This window comes from Sebastes fasciatus, chromosome 6 (assembly GCF_043250625.1).
Source record: "Sebastes fasciatus isolate fSebFas1 chromosome 6, fSebFas1.pri, whole genome shotgun sequence".
Taxonomy (NCBI): Eukaryota; Metazoa; Chordata; class Actinopteri; order Perciformes; family Sebastidae; genus Sebastes; species Sebastes fasciatus.
Genome location: NC_133800.1, coordinates 33121082 through 33145608, shown reverse-complemented (window position 1 = coordinate 33145608; position 24527 = coordinate 33121082). Strand labels below are relative to the sequence as shown.

The following is a 24527-nucleotide window of genomic DNA, read 5'->3' as shown; positions in this document are numbered from 1 at the left end:
AAAATGTAGAATATCACCAGACTTATCCGTTAGATAAACACAATGTGACCTGATGTTCATTACAAGGAATTCAAACAATACATCCAGTGTTCTGAAGATAGACAAATGGCTTACATTTTATATTAATGATCGGTAAACAAGTCGGTGCTCACCTTCGGCGTCTGTGGGCCTGGGGGTGGGGGTAATAATCGACTCCTCCTCTTTTTGCGCCTTGCAGGTGCCGGCGTCCAGTTGCTGCAGCATGGTGGGGCACAGCTCCTGTAAGCCCTTCCCATCCAGCCGCGACTGCTCGCTGATGCTGTAAATGGCCAGCGTGTCTGCAGGCAAGCACTGGAAATGAAAACACAGTCAGAAAAAACAGTCAGTCGGCCGAAGGAAGTTACCATTTGAATTTAAAACAATTGAATTAGCCAGGTGGTTCGTTTTAACCAGACATGAGGCAGGCTCACATTTGAGTGCAACGTAGCTTTAAAAACGTTGATTGGATTTTGTAGATTAAATCTGATAATATTTACTTCTGCGGAAATCCAGGTCAGTCCTCTCCCACTCATGTTAACCTGTCCTTTACCTGTGTCCATCTCAACAAATGCCTACGTTTTGGTTCACTTGGAAACGGTCCGAGACCACCTCTCGCAAGCGGTCTTGGACCAGTTGTTTTGTCCGCACCAGAGTACGATTACTGCGTTCACAACTGCCCAAACAAACCGCACCAGGGGTTCATTAAAACGGACTAAATGTTGGCTTTTGAAAGCACCCTAAGGTCTAGGCCATTTCAATCAGTTCTACATAATTTAAAATAACATCGGAAATTATCAACAATAGCACACTAAAAAGTCAACTAACAATGTAGACCTGGACGGACACGACGCCTAAAAGCCATTAAAAGGCTGATAGGACACATACAGTGATGTCAACTTCTGAAATCTATCTATATCAAACCTCAACAGTCACATTGAGAAGTCAAGAGAAACGATATCCATTGTAAATATTTAATTCCTATACTTAGGACGCAGCAGCCAGTTACAATTTCATCTCTAGAGGACAAAAAGTGAAGATGAATCAAACACAAGTGGAGGTTTCTACAACTGCATGGGATGTATTGAATAATTAAATATTCTATTAATGATTGTATAACCCGTTCTCAGCAAAAGGAAACAAACCATTGATTGTGGCAGCCGTGAATATTGGAATGCAACGTGTTCAGTGACGAGTAGCCGCCTGTGAGAGGTGTTTAAAAACGTGCAGGCGACACGTGACCGAACACGTTACTGAAAAGAGGCCTGTCCTGCTCTAAATGGGAAGAGCAGTGACATTTATTGTCTTCTACACCTCTACAAAAACAGGAACTGACAGTTTGTATTTACATCTTCATACAAGACAAAGACAGAAACATACAAAGGTGTGTTTCCATTCCAACATCTGAACCACATGTGACCCGCCTCTTGTTCTGTCTAATTTCTCAGAAGAGTTTAACTTTGCCACCATTACTCAGCGTAAATCTATTCAAAAGCAGATCAGCAAGTGAGTCAATCATCCACGACACTAAGCATGGGAAATATGCTAAATATTTCAGTTATCTGGCGCCGGTGGCTCCTGCTTCTTCCAGACGGGACTAAAGCTGGATTTATCCTTTCTGCAGGAGAGTGTGTTGGCTCTGAGGCTCCGCCGGAGGTATTGACAACAGCTAAAAAATGTGAATACACATCAGAGCATTAGGAGATGCTGGTAGAGATTGATGATCGTGAAGCCAACATGTAGCACATTAAAGATCAGTAAGCTTTAAAATGTTATCTAAAACCTTTAGAGATTTAGTGATCAAGCCTCTCCCTCTGCTTCTGGCTTTCAGGTCCTGTCTAATTGTTCGGCCACACCTTCCTGTCCTGGAGGATTGGTGTGCAGGATTGGTGTGAGCCACATGCCGGCTTTCTTTGGTTTGGTTAATCCATTGTCAATGCACCACGCAACACTAGCACATACAGTTTTCATAGATTGAAACAGCTCACCGACAACTGATCACACACATCCAGGACTTAGATTGTTTGAATTATCATACTATTTTTTACATAACTGTTACTGTATGAACCTCCTTTAAGGCCTGAAGGAGCCAGTCTTAACACCGAAACACAAATTTCAAGTATGAAAGCGCTTTCCATCACTAGTCGTGTTTCCATTCAATTGTCAAGCGTATTTTAAGCAAACTTTTGAAATGTCACAAAAAAGAAATGTGAATTAGGCGCGTTTCCATCAACTGGTTTGGCGCGAATATACTCGACTACAGCCTAGTTTGGTCAGAAGGTGGCGCTATAGGCTACGCATGGCTGTAATCCGCCAGTAAACAGAGTAGAAGAAGAATAAAATATAATTGTTTGTTTGTCTTTCCACTGTTCCAACAATCACCAACTCTGGTTTGAGAGTTTGAAAGCGAAACTGAATAATTAACAGATATAAAAAGAAGTAATCACCGTTAAATTTTTACTGTTTACTAATCCTGCTTCTGGTGCATTTGTGACGTTGGAAATGACACACTAGAAAAAAACAGAAAGGCATAATTGTCTACTGACAATGGGAAAGGAGTGTTTTCCCGTGTTTAAAAAACCTGCATATATGTGTTAATTTTGGTGGAAAAAGGGTAAAAGGTTCCCGGCTGGACTCGAACAAAGGATGTTATTATTCATGGTGAAAGAATTAAACACCTCCATCACCAGGGCTCCCCAAGTTAACAGCTAATACTTAACCAAGCACATAATTTACAACAGTGGTGACTGCAAAGGTCTTCCTTTGTGCATTTACATTGAACTTTCAGTTAGCATCAATGCCAAACCTGAGTAAGGTCTACAGTATGTTATTATATTTTTAAATCATGTGTCCTAATTAACACTTGCAGGAAAAACATAACATTATACGTACATAGTAGAACCAAAATGTGGTTGCTTCATGTTTGCACCTGAACTTAAAGTGCTAACACAAGATAAGAAAAGCTTTTGTTCTCACCTTGGAGCTGTTTGATTTGTGAGGTGTGGTTGTCGTAGGCGTCTCCACCACATTGCTGCTGCCGTTGTCACCTTCACCTTGACCTTGGCTCAGGAGGGCCAGCAGTGAGCGCAGCTGGGGCACCGTGATGGTGCTGTTGTCTCCAAAGCGGGATAGCAGGTCCTGGAGCACCTGGGCGGGGGACTGAGTCTGACCTTCCCCCTGACATGCCACTCGGCCCAAGGGGCAGAGAAGCACAGTCAGGGCCAGAACAAACATCAGCTGGGACTGGAGGAGGGTGATGGTCATAGTGGCACGGCCATGAGGGGACCAGAGAAGCATGGCTTCTTTACTGGCTGACGGGCGTTGATCTGTGGGGGGGAGGGCGAGATGAGAATAAGAGAAATACTTACAGTTGGTTTACTGTGAGTACTTCCCTTTTTAAAACTACAACAAAAAAACACTGTTTATGAAAAAAAACACTCCACAGATATCTTTAACAAAAAAGTCAAACATTTCAAAATTGTGTTTGAACCCATCTCAACCATTGACTACACTGTATATAAAGCTGGACGACATGACAGTTCCCCAAAAGTGAAGCCAAAACATCTGGATTGCACCCTGGTGGCTGGCTGCAGTATAGGTCATAAAGCCCACCCCCTCCATGTTAGTGGATGGGACATTGGCCAAACTAAAAAGTCAAAGTACACGTCAAATTAAGTTTTTCCAAAGATGGTTTCAGTCATTTTAGGTAGTTCTTATCACACTGATGTTCAAGTGTTCATTTTTTCTGATAAATTTGGTTTTAATTAGTTATTTGATGCAATAAAAAGGGGTGAGACGTCATGTTTAACAGCTGCTCCGAGTGAAGTTGTCGGGAATTGTACGAGAGAGATGTAACTTTAACTTTCCATAACTGTGATTGTCTGTTTCAAACATAGACTGTATATAAAAGTTCATTTTTGGTACTCAACAGTTTTGAATACTAGACAAAATAACTGTAGGTCATTACTCCAAAAAAGAGCATTGATACCTAACCCTAGTGGGGACTGAATGTATTTTGCACTGTGCAGCTTTAGGTATGTGAATATTCAATTGTTTAGTAGGCAAGGGGGCAATGCTAACTGCAAATTAAACACCCAAAGTCCACCCAAAGGCCCTCTGTTAGACGGTCTCTACAGCACAAAGCACACAGACGGAGGAGGAAACCAGTGGGATAAACACAGACGCCAATTACATACAATTACAGACAATTATAGCGCACATTGACCAGACAACACGAACACTATCAGCGACACCAGTGTAGTAAACCAGCAAAGGAATACAGTAACACTCTCAGACATGCACCGATTAATCATACTTTCTTTATAGATACTGCTTTTTGTTTGAAGTTATATCAGCTTTTATTATAATGTGTTTGCCTGTGTTCAGCCAATTGTGCAATTGAGATTTAGTGATTCCTCGTCACCTAAAAGTTACTCAGTTGAACACACAAGAATTAAAAAAAATCATATTTTGAATCAGCCAATGTGGCCAGGAAAATATTATGTAAGCATTTCGACACCATCCAACTTTTTCCATCCCTGACACAAACTTTCAAGCACACACACAGGGTAAACTGTGATGTTCCCATGCCCCGCTCCAACACACAGAGCACCGATTCATTTCAGTGCACCCTGCAGGTCCACATGCAAAACTGGGCTGAATAAACAGACCCATTCAGGTTTGTGTGAAGAAACGCTCACCTTTTCCTAGAGAGCCTCTAATGATAGACGGTGCGTAACGCGCCTGGTCTGTCTGAGCCTGAGGCTCCGAGCGTGCTGAGTAATGCCCACAGGTTTCCTGGGAGCAGAGATGGGAGTCGGGGGAATAGCGAGCGGAGAGGAAGAATAAATGCCTGAAGAGAGCTCCTCAGGAGTGCAGTGGACTGTGGAGGAGAGAGAGAGAGAGGCAGATAAAACGAAGGTTATGACTCACCGGAGAGGAAGAAAGAAATAGGAAAGGATGGAGGAATATAAAAGAGCCAGTGAATAAGTAAAGAAACCTGAAATGGCAGCTGCCAGCTTAAATGTTCTATATTCGCTGTACCCATCGACTTGCCTTCTTCAAATTCCAATCTAACACTCAAGCCACAAAGTCGAGCACTGAGCCAAACCATCATTGCTTTCTGAAACTGGAATGAGCATTCTTTGTTGATTTATATGCGGATACATAGAGACTATTTAGTTAGCCGGTAATGGAATCTGAGGGGGAAATACTGCAGATGCAAACATCCAATTCAGCTGCTGTAGAGGAAAACGGCATGCTGCCAGGCAATATGATCAAGTTCCTGTCCCTAAGGGCTTAGAAAACATACTTATAGACGCCAGGAGAGTCAAAATAAATGAGAGACAGCCTCCACTCTCTTTACATTACACTGCTGATCTGTGTTTGTGTGTGGAAATGTGAGACATTATGAATATAAAGGAGAACATTTATGAAAAAGTCGACTTTCAAAAAAAAGGTCAGTCTGCCTGCTTTCTCGTACTTCCAGGAGTCGCTGGACAAAACACATCAGGTAAGATAACGTTACATCTGTACCTGGTCATAGCTACGTTAGCAAGCTAGCTAGTGTTGGTGACGTATGTTGTGCGAGACACGAGAGGTAGTTCACTGAGCGGTTTCACACAAAACTAAATGATACTACGACAAACGGAGAATTTCTTGACTTGCAAAATTATCTTTTAAATTGACAAACATCATATGTGTGATTCATGGAGCAGTTCAAACAGGATCAAAAAAATATTCATCTCTCGCCATTGACTACTGTTCATATTTTTTCTGAAATAAGGTCCCGTGGGGTCCACCGGAAGAGGAGGGACTTCGCCTCAGTCAATGAATTGTATCCTCTCTCATAAATCGTCCCCCTCTATTTGCTCTAATGAGGCTTTAATCTGAATTTAAGTAGGTGGAAAGCAGGGTACACTAAATAGCTTTAGCTCCAATCTTTCATTTCTGTACCCAGCACTTCTCTCTTACACAATCCTTGTAAACGTTGCAGGAGCTCTGGACCTTGCCCTCCTTACTGCTGGCTGCTATTGTTAGTGGAACCCAGGTCGAAGCCAGGAGAGGATAATAGAGCTGAAACGATCAGCTGATTGGCAGAAAGTGGATCGCCAAATTTAGTAGTAAGGCTGTCAAAGTTATCGTGATAATAACGGGTTAACTCAAATTCATGTTAATGCCACTAATGTCTTTAACACATTAAAGCAACTTGCGATTTTTAGGTTTTAGCAGGCTTAGTTTTAAAGCTAGAGTGAAGATAGTAGCATCATATGAAACTAGAAAACCTAAGGAGTCCTCCTATCCTCCAATCCTACTGGAGCCATACCAGCTTGTCGCGAAGGAGGCTAAATAATGCTCAAAACTCAAAGGGGTCCCTTGACCTCTGACCCATTGAATATCCTTGGGTTTTTAACCGTTATTTAAGACGTCACCTTTGGCTATAGAAAAATGTGGACGTTTTTAACTATTTTTATACTTTTTATGATTCATCGAATAATTGGAACAATAACTCTCAGATTAATCTGTAATGAAAGTTATTGTTGTAGTAGCCCTTGTGCATAATATGGATAAAATCTTCCATTACAACACACAATTCTATATTATATTGGGACAGATATAAATACCGTGATGTAGCAAGTTCTCCTGCTACTAGCCATTTTTCCATAAAATAACAGATCGGGATGTCTGTTTTTGGCTAATCCATGTACTTTAATACCTCACAAACCATGACAACTTCATCACATTAATGCAAAAATCCTAAAAAATATATATATATATATATATATATATTATCAAAATGTAGTTATTCCCACTGATTTGTAGCATTGGCAACAAAGGCTTAACACAACCAGAGATGTTAAAAGGGACAGCTAAATTAAATCAAAGAAGCTCATAACACTGGCCATATTTAAGACTACTGGAAGTCCTCCGGTGGTTTTCAGCTCATTTCTGTGCTACTATCTACCTTGAGCAAAGTCTTGGGACTTAGCTGGTTAAATAACGGTTAAACAAAAAGAGAAGCTAAATCTATTATCTAGAGGTAGTATATCACCCAGCTGCTATAACCTACGCTGGTCAAGAGTTTCAAGTGGATAAACATCCCAACAATAGGCCTCGATACCTCTCCCTCCAACACGCCTCTGGCTGTAGGAAACCAGCCAGAGGTAAAGTGATATCGCTCTCCTCCTCCACATTTATTTTTCATTAAGAGAGAGAGGAGAGACAGTGACTTAAGGAAGTAGGACGTGGGTAAAACACGCAAGACAGGCATGCCCTGGATAAACATGTGCTTTTTTAATTTGTTTACATTTAGGTAACACTGTGTTGCAATCTAACACACAGTATGACACACAGGTTAAAGACAGAGTACACGTTGCATTTAAGTCTACAAATAAGCACTACATTATTTTCATGATATTTAAATAACGTCTGGTAACAACCAAGGAAAAGGTGATTAAGAAGTGGAATCAATTTGCATTGGGACATAACAGGCTTTATGGGAATGTGGTCTTTAGTTTGGGAAGCAAAAGCACTTATGATACCAGTGGGAACACGCAAGATCCATCATCATTGAGAGCGCACAGGTCCAAACAGTGAAGCTACAATAAACACTGAAGGAGCAGAAACCTTCTTCACTGGCAGACATTTGCCTTGGTCTCAGTATGGCTGCGGTCCAATTAAAACAACACAGAAAGTGCTTTTAAATGTCAGCATGTCGGGTCAGACTGATGTCACCGCACATACCTCAGACACACATTGCATCTAGAGTCCAAGGCCTATTTGTAACTGTGGAGATAAAGGCTGGTGGGAAGAGACAGGCAGTCTGCAGCGGGGATGTTAGTCCTTCACAATAACTGTGAAGGCCTCTGCTGCCACGATGTTAAATATGAGTTTTACAAGAGAGCCAGCAGCAGAGGAGAAAAGAGGGAAAATGTTTAGTCACAGTCTGCTGGACTCAAATCCCAAAGGCATGCTGATTCCACTCTGCTCGGCATTTCAAATATTTCTCTGTTCTTAGAAAGTCACCTGTTTGCCTTCCTATCCACACTAGGGCTGCAACTAACGATTAGTTTCATTGTCGATCAATCTGTCGATTATTTTCTTGATTAATCGATTAGTTGTTTGGTCTATAAAATGTCAGAAAATGGTGAAAAATGCTCCTCAAAGCCCAAGATGACGTCCTCAAATATCTTGTTTTGTCCACAACTCAAAGATATTCAGTTTACTGTCATAGAGGAGTAAAGAAAACAGAAAATATGTAAGGGATAATGTACAGCAAGCCGGTTATTGTTGTGAAAGAATCCCCAGCGGAGGGGTGCAGCATCGCCCTTAAGGGGATTCAATTTGAAAATTGAAAGTGAAAATTAAAATTACTTCCACTTCATCCCCATTGTCACCAGACGATCTAGGCACTCACATGTCGTCCATACAGTAGGTTTCATCAGGCAACCAAACTATCTGTTATCAGCAGTAACGTCACATCTCACACACACACAGAGCTCTTTGGACCTGTGTAAACACAGCTCAGTCAGAAATTTCCCTTGTCGTCATCAACTTCATTACCTGACTGAGCGGAAATAAAATCTCTGATCGGTGTGACAGGAGCTAAGGCAGGAGACGCAGCCAATTCAAACACTTATCCAGCAACTAGTTTGTGAGCAACATACGGAAAGAACGATATCTGAACGCTAAATGGTGCACGAGGGTCCATTTGCCCGTTTTGCCAGGATTTATCTAACCAAACAAACCACTCGAAACCCACACAACTTGCTTTTAAATAAATTAGTGAATAGTTAAGGTGCTACATAATGGTGATGAGCCAAATAACACCTTCTAAAGTATCCTGGAAAAGTGTTGTTTTATTAACAAAATTGTGCCCACAACCGAATTTTTTTATTTTTTATTGGTGGACGTGTTCTTTGGGCAAAAAAGTGAGTTTGTCTAATCATACTATATCTAGTCTTTTGCAATAGACAGTAGTTCCATGTGCCCAAAGACTAGATATAGTACGATAAGAAAATGTCTGTATCATATATTGTAAACTACAAGGAGCGCAATCAAGTATTTGGTATCTATGAACTGATAACAAGTTGAATATCAAACATATGCACACATATGCATTGTAAAAAAAATCATATGAAAAACATTTAATAAATACAATGATAACGTTTTTCCTAATTTTTCAAAAATCCTGATTTTGACTTTTAATAAAAGTGTGATTTTTCATGTGATCTAAAAAAAAGACTGGCGCAAGTAAGGTTGTAACGGTATACCCGTATCAAGGTATACCGTGGTATAAAAGTGTACGGTTATCATACTGAGTACATTTACTCATCTACGGTATTGTAAAATACATAAGTGAGAGTGAGTGAGTTAAAGGTACAGACAGGAGCAGCCTGGCAGCACTGTCGCTTACCTACAGTATATGTTAATTATTAATAATCATAAGACATTATTTTAAAAGCTCACAGCTGATGTTACTTTTTCATTTAGTAGTTTATTACATGCTGTAGTGCTGCTACATGATAACTGACATGCTTTAGTAATATAATCAATTATAGTTACATGCTAGTACAAATAAAGTCAAGACATTATCTTATCGGATAAAAACTAATTTGCGATCAAATACCACATCACAATTTCATTTATCAAAATATATCAGAAGAAACACTGAAAATATGAGTAACATGGAATTGTGGCTTGTGTATTATGACTGCAATTTACAATTATTTTCATTATCAATTGATCTACCGTTTGTTTTCTCGATTTATTGATTAATCTTTAAAATATCAGAAAAAATGTCTATCACGAGTACATGGTGACAGGTCTTGTTTTTCCCAACACATATTCAGTATACTATAAAGACAAAATAAGAAGAGCAGCAGCTAATCCCACACCAAAACTCAACTCATACTCCTGCTAATACTAGAGCATAAAGCATACGGTACCTTTTATGAATGGAGACACACAAACAGCAGCTGCCTCTCACTACTTCCTTCTTAAATCAAAGCAGTCTCAGGTATGTCCTCTCCCGTCTGCACACTCAACTGTCTCATCCCGATCCCTTTATATACTGTTAGAGCGAAGGGCAGGTTAAGCTGTGCATCGACTCATCAACCTTTACCCGAGGCCCATAATTACTGTTTCTCGGGCTGATATCATCAACCAAGACGGTCATTAGATGAGAGAAAGATGGCTATGTTGGTTCACTGAACACATTGCCCATGAGCTCCACTCATCCTGAGTCTACAACAAAGCACCATTCACCATAAAATTAAAGGGTTTGGACATGACTTGGTCTGGCTCACGCCCTCACTTTTACCCACAGGCCAGCTTAGAGGTCAGAGGCCACAGGTGACATGTACTTAAAGATAAGGTAAGAGTAAGCCAGATTTTAAATATTATCCAAACAAAAAACCCAGCCCAGCATTGCCAACTCTTTCCCAATGAAAGTAGCTTGCAGCACTATCTCCAAAAGTCCCTAAATGTAGAGAGAAAGATTTACACTGTTTTCAACTATTAAATTAATCACCAACTATTTTGATAATCGATTAATCAGTTTGACTCAAAAATCTAAATTCTCTGATTCCAGTTTCTTAATGTGAATATTTTCTGGTTTCTTTACTCCTCTATGACAGTAAACTGAATATCTTTGAGTTGTGGACAAAACAAGACATTTGAGGACGTCATCTTGGGCTTTGGGGAAACACCGATCGACATTTTTCACCAGTTTCTGACATTTTATAGACCAAACAACTAATCAATTCATCAAGAAAAATAATTAGTTGCAGCCCTAAAAGTGAGCACAACCTTAAACGTCTACAGCAGTAAAATGCCACCTACAGATTACTACAGCCGTAATATTAATCCAGAAACATCATATATAAACACTGACAGGGCCCATTTTACTACACAATGAGTACTTTTACTAATCTAAGTACATTTTGAGAATAGATACTTTTACTTGAGTAAGGTTTGGAATGCACTTTACTTGTAGTGGAGTACTTTCACAGTGTGGTATTAGAAAACTTCTTCAACCACAGCTTATCATCATACTTACTGCATATTTATCATCTATAGATTCTTTATAGCTTGAAAACTCACTCCGAAAATGTCCAGTGGCAGATTTGACAAAATGCAAAACTGTGGGCCCTTTTCAGCTCAAGTAATGAGTGCCACAACATTACAGAGGCACTCATCTAGTCATACTGATGCTATGAGACTGGATCATTATTACTCATTTTGCATGTTTCCTCCAGTATCCTGTCTGGACACCCACATGCCTACACACTCTGTTTTTGATTATTATTCTCACAAAAACGAAACTAAAACCCGCGGAATAAATGGAGGGAGATATCACACGTGTACCAGCACTGCTCCCAGTAGAACACTTACACACCAAAGAACTGACAATAACCTGATATTTTCAGGTGGAATTTCATTCATTCATTCATTCATTCATTCATTCATTCATTCATTCTCACTGTGCAATATCATTTTCCACTTGTGCAATTTTGTTAATAGTCTGTTTATTGTCAATACTGTTTGACAATAACAGTTGTCTGCTCCTATTTTTATACTTCCTTCTATTTAAATGGTTCATATTTTGTTACACTTTGTTTAGCTCTCCTTTACTGTGTTAGCTGATGCATCTTGTTTTTTGCACTATCCCCTTTGCTGCTGTACACTGAACATTTCCCCACTTTCCCAGGTGCTACTTTCATTCCCTGCCAGTGATATAATATACTGCACAAGGAGTACCTTTACTTTTAGTACTTTAAGTATATTTTGATGCAAATACATTTGAGCTTTTACTAGTGTTTTGAATGCAGTATTTTTACACAGTAGTATTGTTACTTTTGCTCAAGTAAAACTTCTTCCACCACTAGGTAAGAGTATACAATATATAAAAGACAACAAGTATACAGTAACTTCATAACTGCACTATACTGTATAATGACTGTGCAATATCATTATTACTACTCAGGTGTAATTCATACTGTGCAATATTTTCAGGTGTAATTTAATTTAATTCTCATTGTGCAATATAATTTTCCACTTGTGCAATTTTGTTAATAGTCTGTTTATTGTCAATACTGTATATACTGCTCCTATTTTTATACTTCCTTCTATTTAAATGGTTCATATTTGTTACACTTTGTTTAGCTCTCCTTTACTGTGTTAGCTGATGCATCTTGTTTTTTGCACTATCCCCTTTGCTGCTGTACACTGCAAATTTCCCCACTGTGGGACTAATAAAGGAATATCGGATCTTATCTTAGAGCTTGAGAAACATTTGTGCTTTTTTCTTTAAATGAATTAAACTCATATTTTGTTGACCTATTTAGCTGTCAACATATATTCATAATAAAACAAATATTACAGACAAAGCATGAACAAACCAAGAGGAGTTTTTAAAAGTGTAGCTTATATATAGCTTAATATGCCTGATATTTTCATGTGGAATTTCATTCATTCATTCATTCATTCATTCATGCATTCATACTGTGCAATATCATTTCCCACTTGTGCAATTTTGTTAATAGTCTGTTTAGCTCTTTTGTTTACTGTGTTAGCTGATGCATCTTATTTTTTTGCACTATCATTTTACTTTTGATGCTTTTAGTAGTACTGAGATTTTTTATTTTAATACTTTTATTAAAGTAAAGATTTAAATCCAGGACTTTGCACTGTGCTATTACTTATTTTACTCAAATAAAGGAATACAAATTTATAATCTCATGGTTGTTTTTTGTTTTTTTTAGATTTTTTTTAATTTGATTGTTTTCATTATTTTTTTTAGAATTATTTTTTTTATTTGATTGTCTATCATTCTATTTATTATATGTCTCTACAGTGTTGTAAAGCTCCTTATTGTGGCATTGCTTTGAGAAGTGCTCTGTGCCCTGATATCTCTTATCTTATCTTATAAGTCAAAGAGTCACAGCTTTGATCTGGCTACAATATGTTAGCTTCTATAGCAAGTCTTGATTCAACTCCGCTCCAGTGAGCTCAAACCTGAATAAAACATCTCCGCAGGTTAATGAGGAGCCGGTTTCAGTCAGCCAGCTGAAGGAACCGTTAAGCTAGCTGTTAGCTTACCCGTTGATGCTGCTGGGGAGCAGAACAATCTGTCTTTGACGTCAAGCTGCTCTTCAACAACGGCGTCTCTCTGGGCTCCGACAGACCGGAGGTGTCACACACACATACACGCGGGTGGATAAGATGTCTCCGGTCATTCACAGCAGGACAGACGTCAGTGTTTTGTCTCGTCCTCTCATTCAAACCCTCATCTCATCACAGCAGCAGCAGCAGCAGCAGCGTGGAGGATGTGAGGATGTGGAGGGGTCGTTTACTGGCTCAGCGGTGACGTCGACAAGTTCGTCCTCAAAGGGGTTTTCAAAACGGCGGTGTCTCCCTCATGCGGCCGACAGCAGGTACTGCAACATATCGGCCCAAGAAGAGGGGTCATTCAAGGTGATGCACAGATTCTATCCAGTGAGAAGTACAACGCTTCAAGCCCAAACTGGCTCTTCATTAGGAAAGCATGATAACCAATTTAATCATTATTTATTATTTGCTAGATGATATAAATGGAGACTACTAATAAGAATTTATATTACTTATACTTTTTTTTTTTTTTTAAAGGGACTATTTGTAACTTTCACAAATGCTTGTTAACAGCGACACCTGTGGCCGTGAAATCAACGAAAGTCAGCGTCGAGCTCGCGCTTGCTCGCTCTAAATATACCTGAACGAGCATCGCTCAAAACAGTGAGGCGACACACGTCAGCTAAAACCACAATATCACTCTATATTTCACCTGCTTGGCAGTAATGTTAGCTGGCCAGACAAAGGTCTCTCCTTGAACATGATTTAGATCTGATCCTAGTGTTGGCTTTTCCTGCCTAAGTGCAGGCTGAGGCAGCGGGGCTCTGCAGCGTGTCTCCCTGCTCTCTCCGCCCGCAGCCGGAAAGAGCAGAGGAGACACCGGCACCCGATCGGTAACGAGAAGACAACGTAACTCTCTGAGGAGCTCCGTCACTTCACAAGACATGGAAAACCTCTGTTGGTCTGGAGGAGCTGCAGCATTTATTTCTGCACAAACGTCCACTGCACATTCACTAGATATTCTCAGAGCTAAACTAATTCTTCTGCAGTGTGGAGTGAGCGCGCGTTCACGTCTAGAGGTGGAGCGAGACAGCGAGGACGCGCGCGCTGTCTGAGTGAAGGAGAGCAGGCAGCGGTGACGAGGATCCGGCCACACGCGAGCGCGCATATGCGAACGCGCATGTGTGCAGACCCGCTACATTTATACGCTTAAAAAGTTACAAACAGTCCCTTTAAAGGTCCCATATCATGCGCTCATTTTCAGGTTCATACTTGTATTTTGTGTTTCTACTAGAACATGTTGTAATGTTGTAATGTTAAAAAAAAACTTTATTGTCCTCACACTGTCTGTCTGAATATGCCTATATTTACCCCTCCGTCTGAAACGCTCCGTTTTAGCGCATTTTGACGGAATTGCAACAGAATTGCGTTGCCAGGCAACAGTTTGGGTCCATGTGTACTTCCTGTCAGCTGATGACATTCACATACACTGCAACAGGAAATAAACTGGGACACATTTAGAGTGTTTATGTTTAAAATTGTGTCAAGGGTCTAAATATGGTATATTCGTGACTTCACGAATGGGCAGAAATCCTGCCGGCTTGTTTCAAATGCAGAGTTTTTGAATTGGCTGTGTGTATTTCCCTGTGGATCGAGTGTTTCAATACTTTCACAGTATTTATATAGGACTTAAGCCTGCTTTATAATAAAAAAACAAACAAACATGAAAATCTCACTTTTTTATAATATGGGACCTTTAAGTTGATCCACAGATTCTATCCAGTGAAACATTTCTTACAAAAGTTAAAGAGTGACATAGATGTAAATTGTTCCTTCTGCGAATCATCAATCCTGAAACTTGCTCTCATTTATTCTGGTTCTGTAAATTTACATGTGAATTGTGGAAAGATATCAATATTTTATACTTGTTAACATTTTCTCAGATTTTGCACTGTACTATAGAAATATTATATATGGTTGCTATGATTACAGTGACAAAGACAGTAATGCATTTTTTCTTATTAATTTAATTTAAATTCTCACGAAGTTCCACATTCACAAGTGTAAATTTACCCCCAAAAAAAGCCTAATTTCTTTGTATTTATGAAAGAAATGGAATTATATCTGTCAACAATTTTCTTCCTCGCAAAAACAAAAAAGCAATGTTAACAATGAATGTATGCAATATCTTTAAAGTTTTTAAGTGAAATTATTGTCATACTCTCGATGGGTCTTTTTTATTATTATTATTTTTTTCATTGTTTTTTTAATTTATTCTTATTTTATGTTCGTTTTGTTTCATTTCTGTTGTCCTTTTATGTTTGGCACAGCTCTTTGTTTATGTTTTCGCTGTGCTTCTTTTGTATGTAAATGTTTTTAATGTTTTCTGCTGTTACAATGTATACTGTCATTTTGAAATAATAAAAAAAAAACAAAAAAAAAAAAACACGGCTGCCCAAAGAGCTCGTGTCTAGAAGATAACCCGTAAACTGCGAAATCTGATACTCTCGCGAGACTTGAAAAGTGCTCTGTGCCACTTGGGAAAATGTTTATTTCAGTCTTTCCTAGGAGGATTAAACTGTTTTCTTACTTTGCATTGTATTAATATTGTTTTTTTTTTACTTGGTTCTCATCAAATGTTTTTAAGCAATATATTTATTTTGACATTATGAACAACCTGAGATTTTTTTGTGCATTGATGTTAACTGTTTAGGCTTATATTCACTCAGATCGGAATTAACAAATTAAATAATACATGGACAGTTACAAAGAGGCTAATAGACTCATAAACTGATCATAATCATGACAGATAGATTAGTTGCTATTTCGCCTCGCATGCTATATTGTTGTTATTTTTAGCAAATATTGGGCTCGTCCGGGATTTGAACCCGGGACCTCTCGCACCCAAAGCGAGAATCATACCCCTAGACCAACGAGCCACATACATGTCTTATAAAACCTATAGATTTTCATTCAAACCCTGTCTATCTCAATTTTTCTTCATTAAGCTAATAATAATTGATAATTAATAGCATATCAATATCCTCCATGCCTTGTGATATTTCTCTTATTTTTTATATGGATAATTTAAACTCTTCTATTGCTGCCTCGATTACTATAATCATTCATATGGGTAAATATGTGGTTTATAAGTGATTTCAAATATTGGTTTCTCATCACTTTAAAAAAAATGGACTAATACGGCAACAAATAGCAACAAAGATTTCTGAGGAAATATGTCGTTTCTAATTGTTTTGATTAATGCCCCATATTTTTGAAGTCATTGCTCTTCTTTATTCTTTTTTTTGTTCTAATCTATGCCCAGTGATTAAGACATGACTGTTTATTTATATGACTAGAATAGAGTAGACAGCTTTATTGATCCCCGTGGGGAAATTCGATTGGCACCAAGTCAGACAATAACAAACAAACAACAAAAACAAAGTATTTACAATACACCAATAAATAAATAACATCATAAGAAGCCCTTTGAGACATAATCAACAAATATATATATATATATAGAGAGAGAGAGAGAGAGAGAGAGAGAGAGAGAGAGAGAGAGAGAGAGAGAGAAATTTATATATATATTTATATATATAATTTCATATAAATCCCCCTTGTTTTATTTTATTTTATATTGTGTTATATTATATGTATGCAAAATCTGCCATGTATTGTATGTTCTTTAATGTGTGTTCAATAAAAATTAAATAAAAAAAAATTAAATTAAAGAAATCGATATCTTCCGGTTCTCCGATGACGTATGACGCATCAGGCGGAAGTTGATTTGATTGCGGAAGTGTAGCTGTAGGCGCTGCCCACTGAAGCTATCTGATTTAGTTACTCTGTCATTTCATCGTGTTTTGACTCAGCTATATGTAGTTTCTCTGGGAGCTTCAGTTCACAGCTCGATCAGGTAAGAATGGAGATAAAGTTAGTCAATGGTTGCTCGCTGTTTAACCGTTTTAAACTCATAACGTTAAAGTTAGCAGAGTTAGCGCGGCTAACGCGACGTCGTGTGATCTCCTGAGTGACAGAGAGAGGTTAGATATCAACACCAGAGGAGGGATAAACACATCTGTATGACTCCCAGAGCATGTCAGCAGAGCTGGAGGTGTTTACATGATGTGAAAGTAAAGTTGTGACACTCATTAGTGGAGCTAAAGGGCCCACAGTTTAGCATCCTGTCAAACCTGCTGCTGGACCTTTTCTGAGTGACACTTTCTTGGTTTTCAAGTCAATTCTGACACGAAAGATGATAAATATGCAGTATGGTGAGAAGCTGTGGTGGAAGAAGTCTTCTAATATACTGTGAAAATACTCCTCTACAAGTAAAAGTCCTGTATTCAAAACCTTACTTGAGTAAAAGCATGTATCAGCAACATTTATCAAAACTAAAAGTACTCATTGTGCAGTCACTGTCAGTGTTTTACTATATGATGCAAAACATGTTTTTATGACTTCCAGAGCATGTCAGGAGACCAGGAGGTGTTTAAATGATGTTAAAGTGATGTTGTGTCACTCATTATTTGAGCTAAAGGGCCCACAGTTTTGCATTTTTGTCAAATCTGCTGGTGGACCTTTTCTGAGTGAGTTTTTAAGCTAATTCTGACACGAAATGTACTTATAATTATCAGCTTATAAAGAATCTATAGAGGATAAATATGCAGTAAGTATGGTTATAAGATGTGGTGGAAGAAGTCTTCTAATACCACACTGAAAATACTCCACTACAAGTAATAGTCCTGCATTCAAAACTGTATTTAAGTAAAAGTATGTATCAGCAACATTTACTTAAAGTACTCATTGTGTAGTAAAATGTTCCTGTCAGTGTTTTACTATTATGTTTATGGGTTAATATTACTTCTGTATTAATGTGTATGTTGCATTTTACTGCTGTAGATGTTTAAAGTTGGGATCATTTGAACTCCTTTATATGCTGTTTGGTAGTTTAATCTACAATACGCATTTTCTAGCTGATCCAAGAGGCTTTTTAAAGAGATAATTTAGATTAAGAAGAAGGAGGAGGATTTTCTCAGTACGTCATTCGGTTTATCACAAATATTCAAAATCACCAAATTTGGAGATACATGGCTTTCACTGGATAGGAATGGGAGGAAAAATTATTATCTGAAAAGTAACTAAAGCTGTCAGATAAATGTAGTGGAGTTAAAAAGTACAATATTTGCCTCTGAGATGTAGTGGAGTAGAAGTATAATGTTGCATATAATAAAAATACTCAAGCGAAGCACAAGTACTTTGAATTTATACTTAACTACAGTACATAAGTAAATGTATTTAGTTACATTCATCACTGTAAAGTGTGTTGATACACTGCGGTAGACCATTTTCTGATCATTTTTCGGCTCGACTGTACAACAGTTTAAACTAAAAACAGTTGAATAAAAGTGAAATTATTATTTTTTTAAATACAAAGACAACGCCTTTCAAATATCTCCACCTTTCTCCTTTTGTCAGATCCACACCTCTTGAGCTTAACTGTTAACAACTGGTCTCTCTTTACTGTGTTTCGGTGGGCTGTCCCGTCTAGCCAAGAGGCCTTCATGGCAGAATCAATGCAAGCCGTCTGACTATTAGTCAGCATGCTGATGAAGCATTCTCACATTTGTCTTCATTTGATCAATAAGGAGTAGAAAACCTCAAGTCATACCAAATGGACCCTCCCAGCAGAGTCATTGCTTTTTTTCGAAATACACTCAGCCAGCAAGTTCCAGACTGAGTTGTGATTGTGTCGCAATTTAAAAAATAAATAAGTACATTCACAGAGCTTGTAGAAAAGTGCCGAATACAAATATGGCTTTTCCTAAAAAAGTTATTATGATTGACTTGTGAGTCAATAGTAAAAACGACGTTGGTATCACGTGGTGTCTCTGTGTCATCAGTTAGTGTGGAAAATAACAGTCCGAGTTTGACGTGAGAGCCTGGCAACCACCTGTTGTGAAGTGAATGCAATGGAACGGGGAAGGGAGAATGAGACATCTAGTGGCTGAATGTTAACAATGCTATCATAGCACCTTTAATGTTTTAGATTCTTCTGAATACAGTATTAAATGTTCAGCTCGTCCTCCCAGTGTTCCAGGTTGAGCTGTCAGGATGGGGGACCACACCGACACCAGTCTGCAGCCGGAGGAGCGAGTCCGCGCTCTGACCAAGAAGGGAAGCTCGGTGGAGGTTAATGAAGACGTGCCACCACGCCGCTACTTCCGCTCCGGCATGGAGATGATCCGCATGGCTAACGTCTACGCAGAGGAAGGCAACATCGAGCACGCCTTCGTTCTTTACAATAAATATATCACGTAAGTATTTACGGGGACGGGCTGGACTGATGTTGTGGGTTTAATTATCATGTTGAGAGGAAACTTGCAGGACCGTTGAAACAAAGATCTTTCTCAGAATTTGGCTACTAAATAATTCAAAACAGAGTGATTCTAACGTGTCCTCTACATTTTGTGATTCCTCCAGTGATTGATGAGTAGTTTTTGTTTTCAGAAAACCAACCAGAGTCTACGTAGTCTGTCATTTCTCTGAATCACAATGTTTAGGCCATGATTTTGAACAAGCATCATCAGTTAATAACAATATTTTCTTTTTCTTTTCACAAAGTCTCTTTATAGAAAAACTTCCCAAACATCGGGAGTACAAGACCGCCAACATACCTGAGAAGAAGGACACATTAAAGGTACACATAAAGTGTTTATACTCTCCTTATAATATCTATTAATTGTTTTTAAGGAAATGTTTGTTTGAAAAGTTTGTCTTTCTTCTCCAGAAACTGAAGGATATTGCGTTTCCTCAAGCAGAGATTCTGAAAAAAGCTCTTTTGCGGAGATTTGAACAAGAGTATGCACAGCATCTGGTCAAACAGGTAAAGTGAATGAATGTGTTAATAGTCCCTCATAGTAATTGCTTTTTTTTAAAGACATTAATCTGAATATTTAATGAAAAACATACCTAATTTAATAAACAGAAATATCTAATGTACAATACAACAGTCATTGTACACAGATATTACAGTGTGTTGTGTAAACCCTAAATGAGGTGAATTATTAATCAGAAGCTGCATGCCGCGGCTGTAATAAAGGGAGCCATTTGTTCATTAACCGAGTAAACGGAGCCAAAACAATGACATTGAACTGGAGTAGTCACATTTTGTATTACAGTATTACATGAATTACTGTGCAACATAAACTGCTGAGACCTCCTGCTGCAACTCAAACTAGCATGTATACGATGCGTTTTCTCTCAGAAAGCGGAGCAGGAGGCGATGGCGCAGGAGCATTCCAAGCAGCAAGCGCTGGATGCGGAGCGGGAGCGCGTGGCCGTGATGCAGCGGCGGCAGCGGGAGCAGGAGCAGTTCAGTGCCTTCGAGGAGATGATCCGCCGCCAGGAGCTGGAGAAGGAACGCCAGCGCGTGCTCCTGGAGTTCGCCGCGCCCGCCACGCCTTCCCCCGACATGCCCCTCCTTCCAGGCATCAAGGGGCCACCGCAGGCCTCCCCCACCCCCCCGCAGAGCCCAGGGGACCTGTCTGGCGGCACCAACCACCAATACGATCGCCCTCCTTCAACCATCGGCACACCTGCCAGTGCCCCGCCCACCTTCGACCGGACGCTCAAGCCCGGCTCTCTGGTCAGCCCCGGGAACAACAGTGAGTTAATCTTTCTCTGCCTCCAGAGGATTTAAACATGGCCCTACTCCTGCTTTAAAGTCTTTATACTTCTGAGCTGATTTATTTCCCCCTCTGACCTACTTCGTTACCTGTTTACGCCATGCCTCGTTTCAGAACATCACAAGAATCAAACGTTGTTTTTTCATCTACATGTTTTTTGCAGCTACGATGTCGGATGCCCTTCGGCAGTTGGCTGTTCCCGCTGAGCTGTGCCGGAGCTTTCTGAGGCTGGCCGAGGCCAACACGAGCCGAGCTGTAGAAACATGTGGCATCCTGTGTGGCAAACTGGTAAGAACCAGTATTATTAACTCCCCCTCTGAATAGATCTGTTACAGGAAGCATCAAATTTGTATAAATTAGATGTTAATAAAATGTTTCTCATCGTGTCTTTAAATTAGATTCAATCATCAGTGAAACTACAAATTTTGCATTATTGATGGTTAAAGAAAGAGATACTCTGTTCCAGTGTTGGTTGAAAACAAAGGATGTTTTCCAGAGAATATATAAGGAATGTGTAACAGAGCTATCAGCTGACCTCCCACCCCAGAGGGGTAGAACATAATCTGACACTTCTCTCACTGTCCCAGATCTGCTGTGGCTTTTGTTTGAATTATATAATTTGCTGTTCAGTTTAACTTTAAAGCTCCTTTCACTTTTTTTTATGAGCATGACCGAGCATTTTTTTTTTTTACCAGCAGCAAACCGGTCAGTGCTCTGTTAATTTTGTCCTTGGAGAGCTTTTTGGCAGACGGTTCCTATGCATAATTTAAAGGATTGTAACAGTGTGACGTGTTTGTTCCAGACCAGAAATGCATTCACCGTGACCCACGTCATCGTACCAAAGCAGAGCGGCGGACCGGACTATTGCGACACAGAAAATGAGGAGGAACTCTTCCTCATACAGGACCAGTACGATCTCATCACGCTGGGCTGGATACATGTGAGTAAAGTTGGACAAACGGAAATAGAAAAAAGAAGAACAATGTAGTTGAGTTGATGTAAACTGTCCACTGTGTGTTTCCCAGACTCACCCCACACAGACGGCCTTCCTGTCCAGCGTTGACCTCCACACACACTGCTCCTATCAGATGATGCTGCCGGAAGCCATCGCTATCGTCTGCTCGCCTAAGTTTAACGAGTGAGTCGGAAAACTGCTGCCGTCCCGTCTTTATAAACCATACACGTGGGGGGAGATTTTTTGTGTTTTAGCTCACTCTCCTTCCTCATTGTTACACGTGTTTGTCAGCATCCTGCCAGTGTATGTTCTCCATGCTAAAGTGTGACTGTGTTTGTCCCAGAATCGGCTACTTCAGTTTGACGGTTCGAGGAACAGATGAGATCTCCTCATGTAGACAGAAAGGCTTTCACCCTCACAGCAAAGACCCCCCTCTATTTACAGTGAGTACACCTCCACCTGCAGCTTCGTCTCTTACTGAAATATTTTCTTTCTTAAAACAAGTGTAGAAAAAACCCATGTTAATATTAAGACTGTTCACAGATGGTTTATTTATGGACAATATTTGTCATTGTTTTGTGTTAATTGATTTACAATAATAAATGTATACATATATTTACATAAAGTAAGCATATTTGTCCACTCCCATGTTGATAAGAGTATTAAATACTTGACAAATCTGCCTTTAAGGTACATTTTGAACAGATAAAAAATTAATTTTCAACTAATTGCAATTAACTGTGGACAATCATGCAATTAATCTTGATTAAATATTTTAATCGACTGACAGCCCCAATATATATATTGTATTTTTTTTTCTGGCCTTGTGAGCAGACTCTAACTCAAATCTGTTTCTCCTTTTCAGCACGCGGGACATGTCAACATCACCGACGACACTGTGTCCATGATGGATTTGCGGTGATTTCTTTTTTTTCCACCAGAACACTCATAGACTGTTTTATCAAACCGCAGACTGGAGAAAACACCTATTGTCAGGACGGTACTGAGCAAATACTGACCACCAGTTTACCATTTTTATGGACTTCTATTGTTCTCAAAGGGAACAACGTTGTGAATCTAATTTTTTTTTGCTCTGTAAGAAAAGAAATCCACATATTATTGCACTTTCCAAGCAAACAACTTATCCACTACAGACTGGCTCACTTCAACCCCTCTGTTTTTGTCAGTTTGTGCTCCTTACTGTTTGTTTTTGTCATTAATAAAAATGTGTGTGTGTCAGTGTCTGGTAACCCAACCTTTGTTTCATATATGCCATCAAAGTTTGGTTCTGCCTGACAGATAAAGTGCCAAGGACGAGAACATTCACTCGCTGCCGTGCAACATGGAGTTCAGTGTGAAATCTATAGTTTGTAATCTCTGTTGTGTGTCCTTCACAAGCTGTTGAAGTGCTCTGAGTGATGGGAGAAATGGAAGCCAGTTGTAACTCAGGTATGCAGGCAGTGTTGCTGCTCTGTATTATATTTTTATATACAACCACCATCACTCCACAACATCTGTAAAGGGTTTTGCTTTAATTCCTGCTCATCATGGATCCACCTTTTTTTATTTCCTTATCCTTTATGCTTTTTGGGTTGGTAGCACTCGTATAATGTGTCCGTGCTTCAGCGGACATGTGTGCAATCTGAATGTACCTTCTGCTACACATCACTAACCACCGGGCCGACGTGGATCATCAAGCCTCTAACCAGTTTTGTTTGCTCCCTTCGCTTGTTAGAAGAAGTTAATGATTAGCCATAATTGTTATGAGAATACCTTCAATGAATTAAATGCCAAGTCGAAATAAACTCATTGTAGATTAATTTATTCTGCTTTGTTTTGTTTGTGCGGTTAGTTAAATGGTACAAATTTAAAACAGAGTTACAGAGTAGAAAAATGTAGATTATATGCGAGAGAAAAAAAAGAGAAATAATAGACTTACTATAGGGTTACAATGCAACCAGTGTAGAGGATGAGAGTGAAAATGGGTTTAATACTAAATACCGCAGCTGTTTTCAAATCGATTAAAATAATCACAATCGCATGATTGTCCATAGTTAATCGCAATTAATCGCACATTTTTTATCTGTTCAAAATGCACCTTAGAGTGAGATTTGTCAAGTCTTTAATAGGTCAGAGGTCAAGGGACCCCTTTGAAAACGGCCATGGCATTTTTTCCTCGCCAAAATTTAGCCCAACTTTGGAGCGTTATTTAGCCTCCTTCCCAACTTGGTAGCATGCCATGGTTGGTAACAATGGATTCCTTCCGTTAATTAGGCTAATTTTCTTATGATATTTGTAACTTTACTCCAGCCTTAAAACTGAACCTACTTGAGCTCAGGGGGTTAATCTTGACTTTGTTTTATTTATGTTATGCTTTTTTTTTTACTTTGCTTAAAATGCTTATTTAATGCTAATTTTTTTTTTTATTGCCTTTGTTAATGTTTTATATCTAATGCGATATCTGCTCAGTTTTGAGGATGATAACTTTGTAATTGTAATGAATGCCTTATTATTTGTAAATTCATCTTGTGATTAAAAAAATATATAGCAAAAATATATAATTTTGAATATGCCATATATTCTGTCAAGAACATAATCTGTATAGATTTTACAGACATTGTATTGACAAATACAATTATCACACACTACAAATCAATCAATCAATCAATCAAGCTTTATTTATATGACACCTTCCAAACAAGTCAAATGCAATTCAAAGTGCTGTACAGACGATTGTCAAAAATGTAGAATGTTAA

The 24527-nt window shown here is 39.0% G+C and overlaps 2 protein-coding genes and 1 non-coding gene across 8 annotated transcripts in view; 1 reads left to right on the top strand and 2 right to left on the bottom strand.

The window, feature by feature from the left end:
- slc39a14 (solute carrier family 39 member 14) overlaps positions 1–13383 on the bottom strand; it is a 32718-nt gene extending 19335 nt beyond the window's left edge. For 2 of the 6 annotated variants that reach the window (XR_012594347.1, XM_074639404.1), the window contains exons 1-3: positions 13117–13383; positions 2992–3341; positions 153–330 (exon numbers count right to left, since the gene is read on the bottom strand). Coding sequence is in view for 2 of the 6 variants with exons in the window: in XM_074639404.1 (XP_074495505.1) it covers positions 153–330; positions 2992–3312 (499 nt within the window). In the remaining 4 variants the exon portion in view is untranslated. Of the gene's footprint in view, positions 1–152; positions 331–2991; positions 3342–4715; positions 4898–9962; positions 10073–13116 lie in introns of those variants that run through there. The other 4 variants (XR_012594346.1, XM_074639403.1, XR_012594348.1 and 1 more) reach the window with 3 other exon arrangements.
- A 2609-nt stretch (positions 13384–15992) lies between these two features.
- On the bottom strand, positions 15993–16064 carry trnap-ugg (transfer RNA proline (anticodon UGG)). The gene has a single exon. It is a non-coding gene; the product is annotated as a tRNA-Pro (tRNA).
- Positions 16065–16903: 839 nt separating this feature from the next.
- On the top strand, positions 16904–23576 carry LOC141769893 (STAM-binding protein-like A). Its single transcript, XM_074639402.1, has 10 exons — positions 16904–17044; positions 19221–19445; positions 19753–19828; positions 19919–20014; positions 20396–20795; positions 20980–21104; positions 21619–21756; positions 21842–21954; positions 22115–22214; positions 22637–23576. Exons 2-10 carry the CDS (start codon positions 19243–19245, stop codon positions 22691–22693), a joined length of 1308 nt encoding a protein of 435 aa, XP_074495503.1. The 5' UTR covers positions 16904–17044; positions 19221–19242; the 3' UTR covers positions 22694–23576.
- The last annotated feature ends 951 nt before the right edge of the window (positions 23577–24527 follow it).

What these genes read in the sequence shown, in the direction of transcription:
- LOC141769893 (XM_074639402.1), top strand. Translation starts at nt 19,243, where the DNA reads ATGGGGGACCACACCGACACCAGTCTGCAGCCGGAGGAGCGAGTCCGC. An exon ending in CTTTACAATAAATATATCAC is followed by an intron (nt 19,446 to 19,752) that starts GTAAGTATTTAC and finishes CTTTTCACAAAG; the next exon opens with TCTCTTTATAGAAAAACTTC. An exon ending in CACAGCATCTGGTCAAACAG is followed by an intron (nt 20,015 to 20,395) that starts GTAAAGTGAATG and finishes GTTTTCTCTCAG; the next exon opens with AAAGCGGAGCAGGAGGCGAT.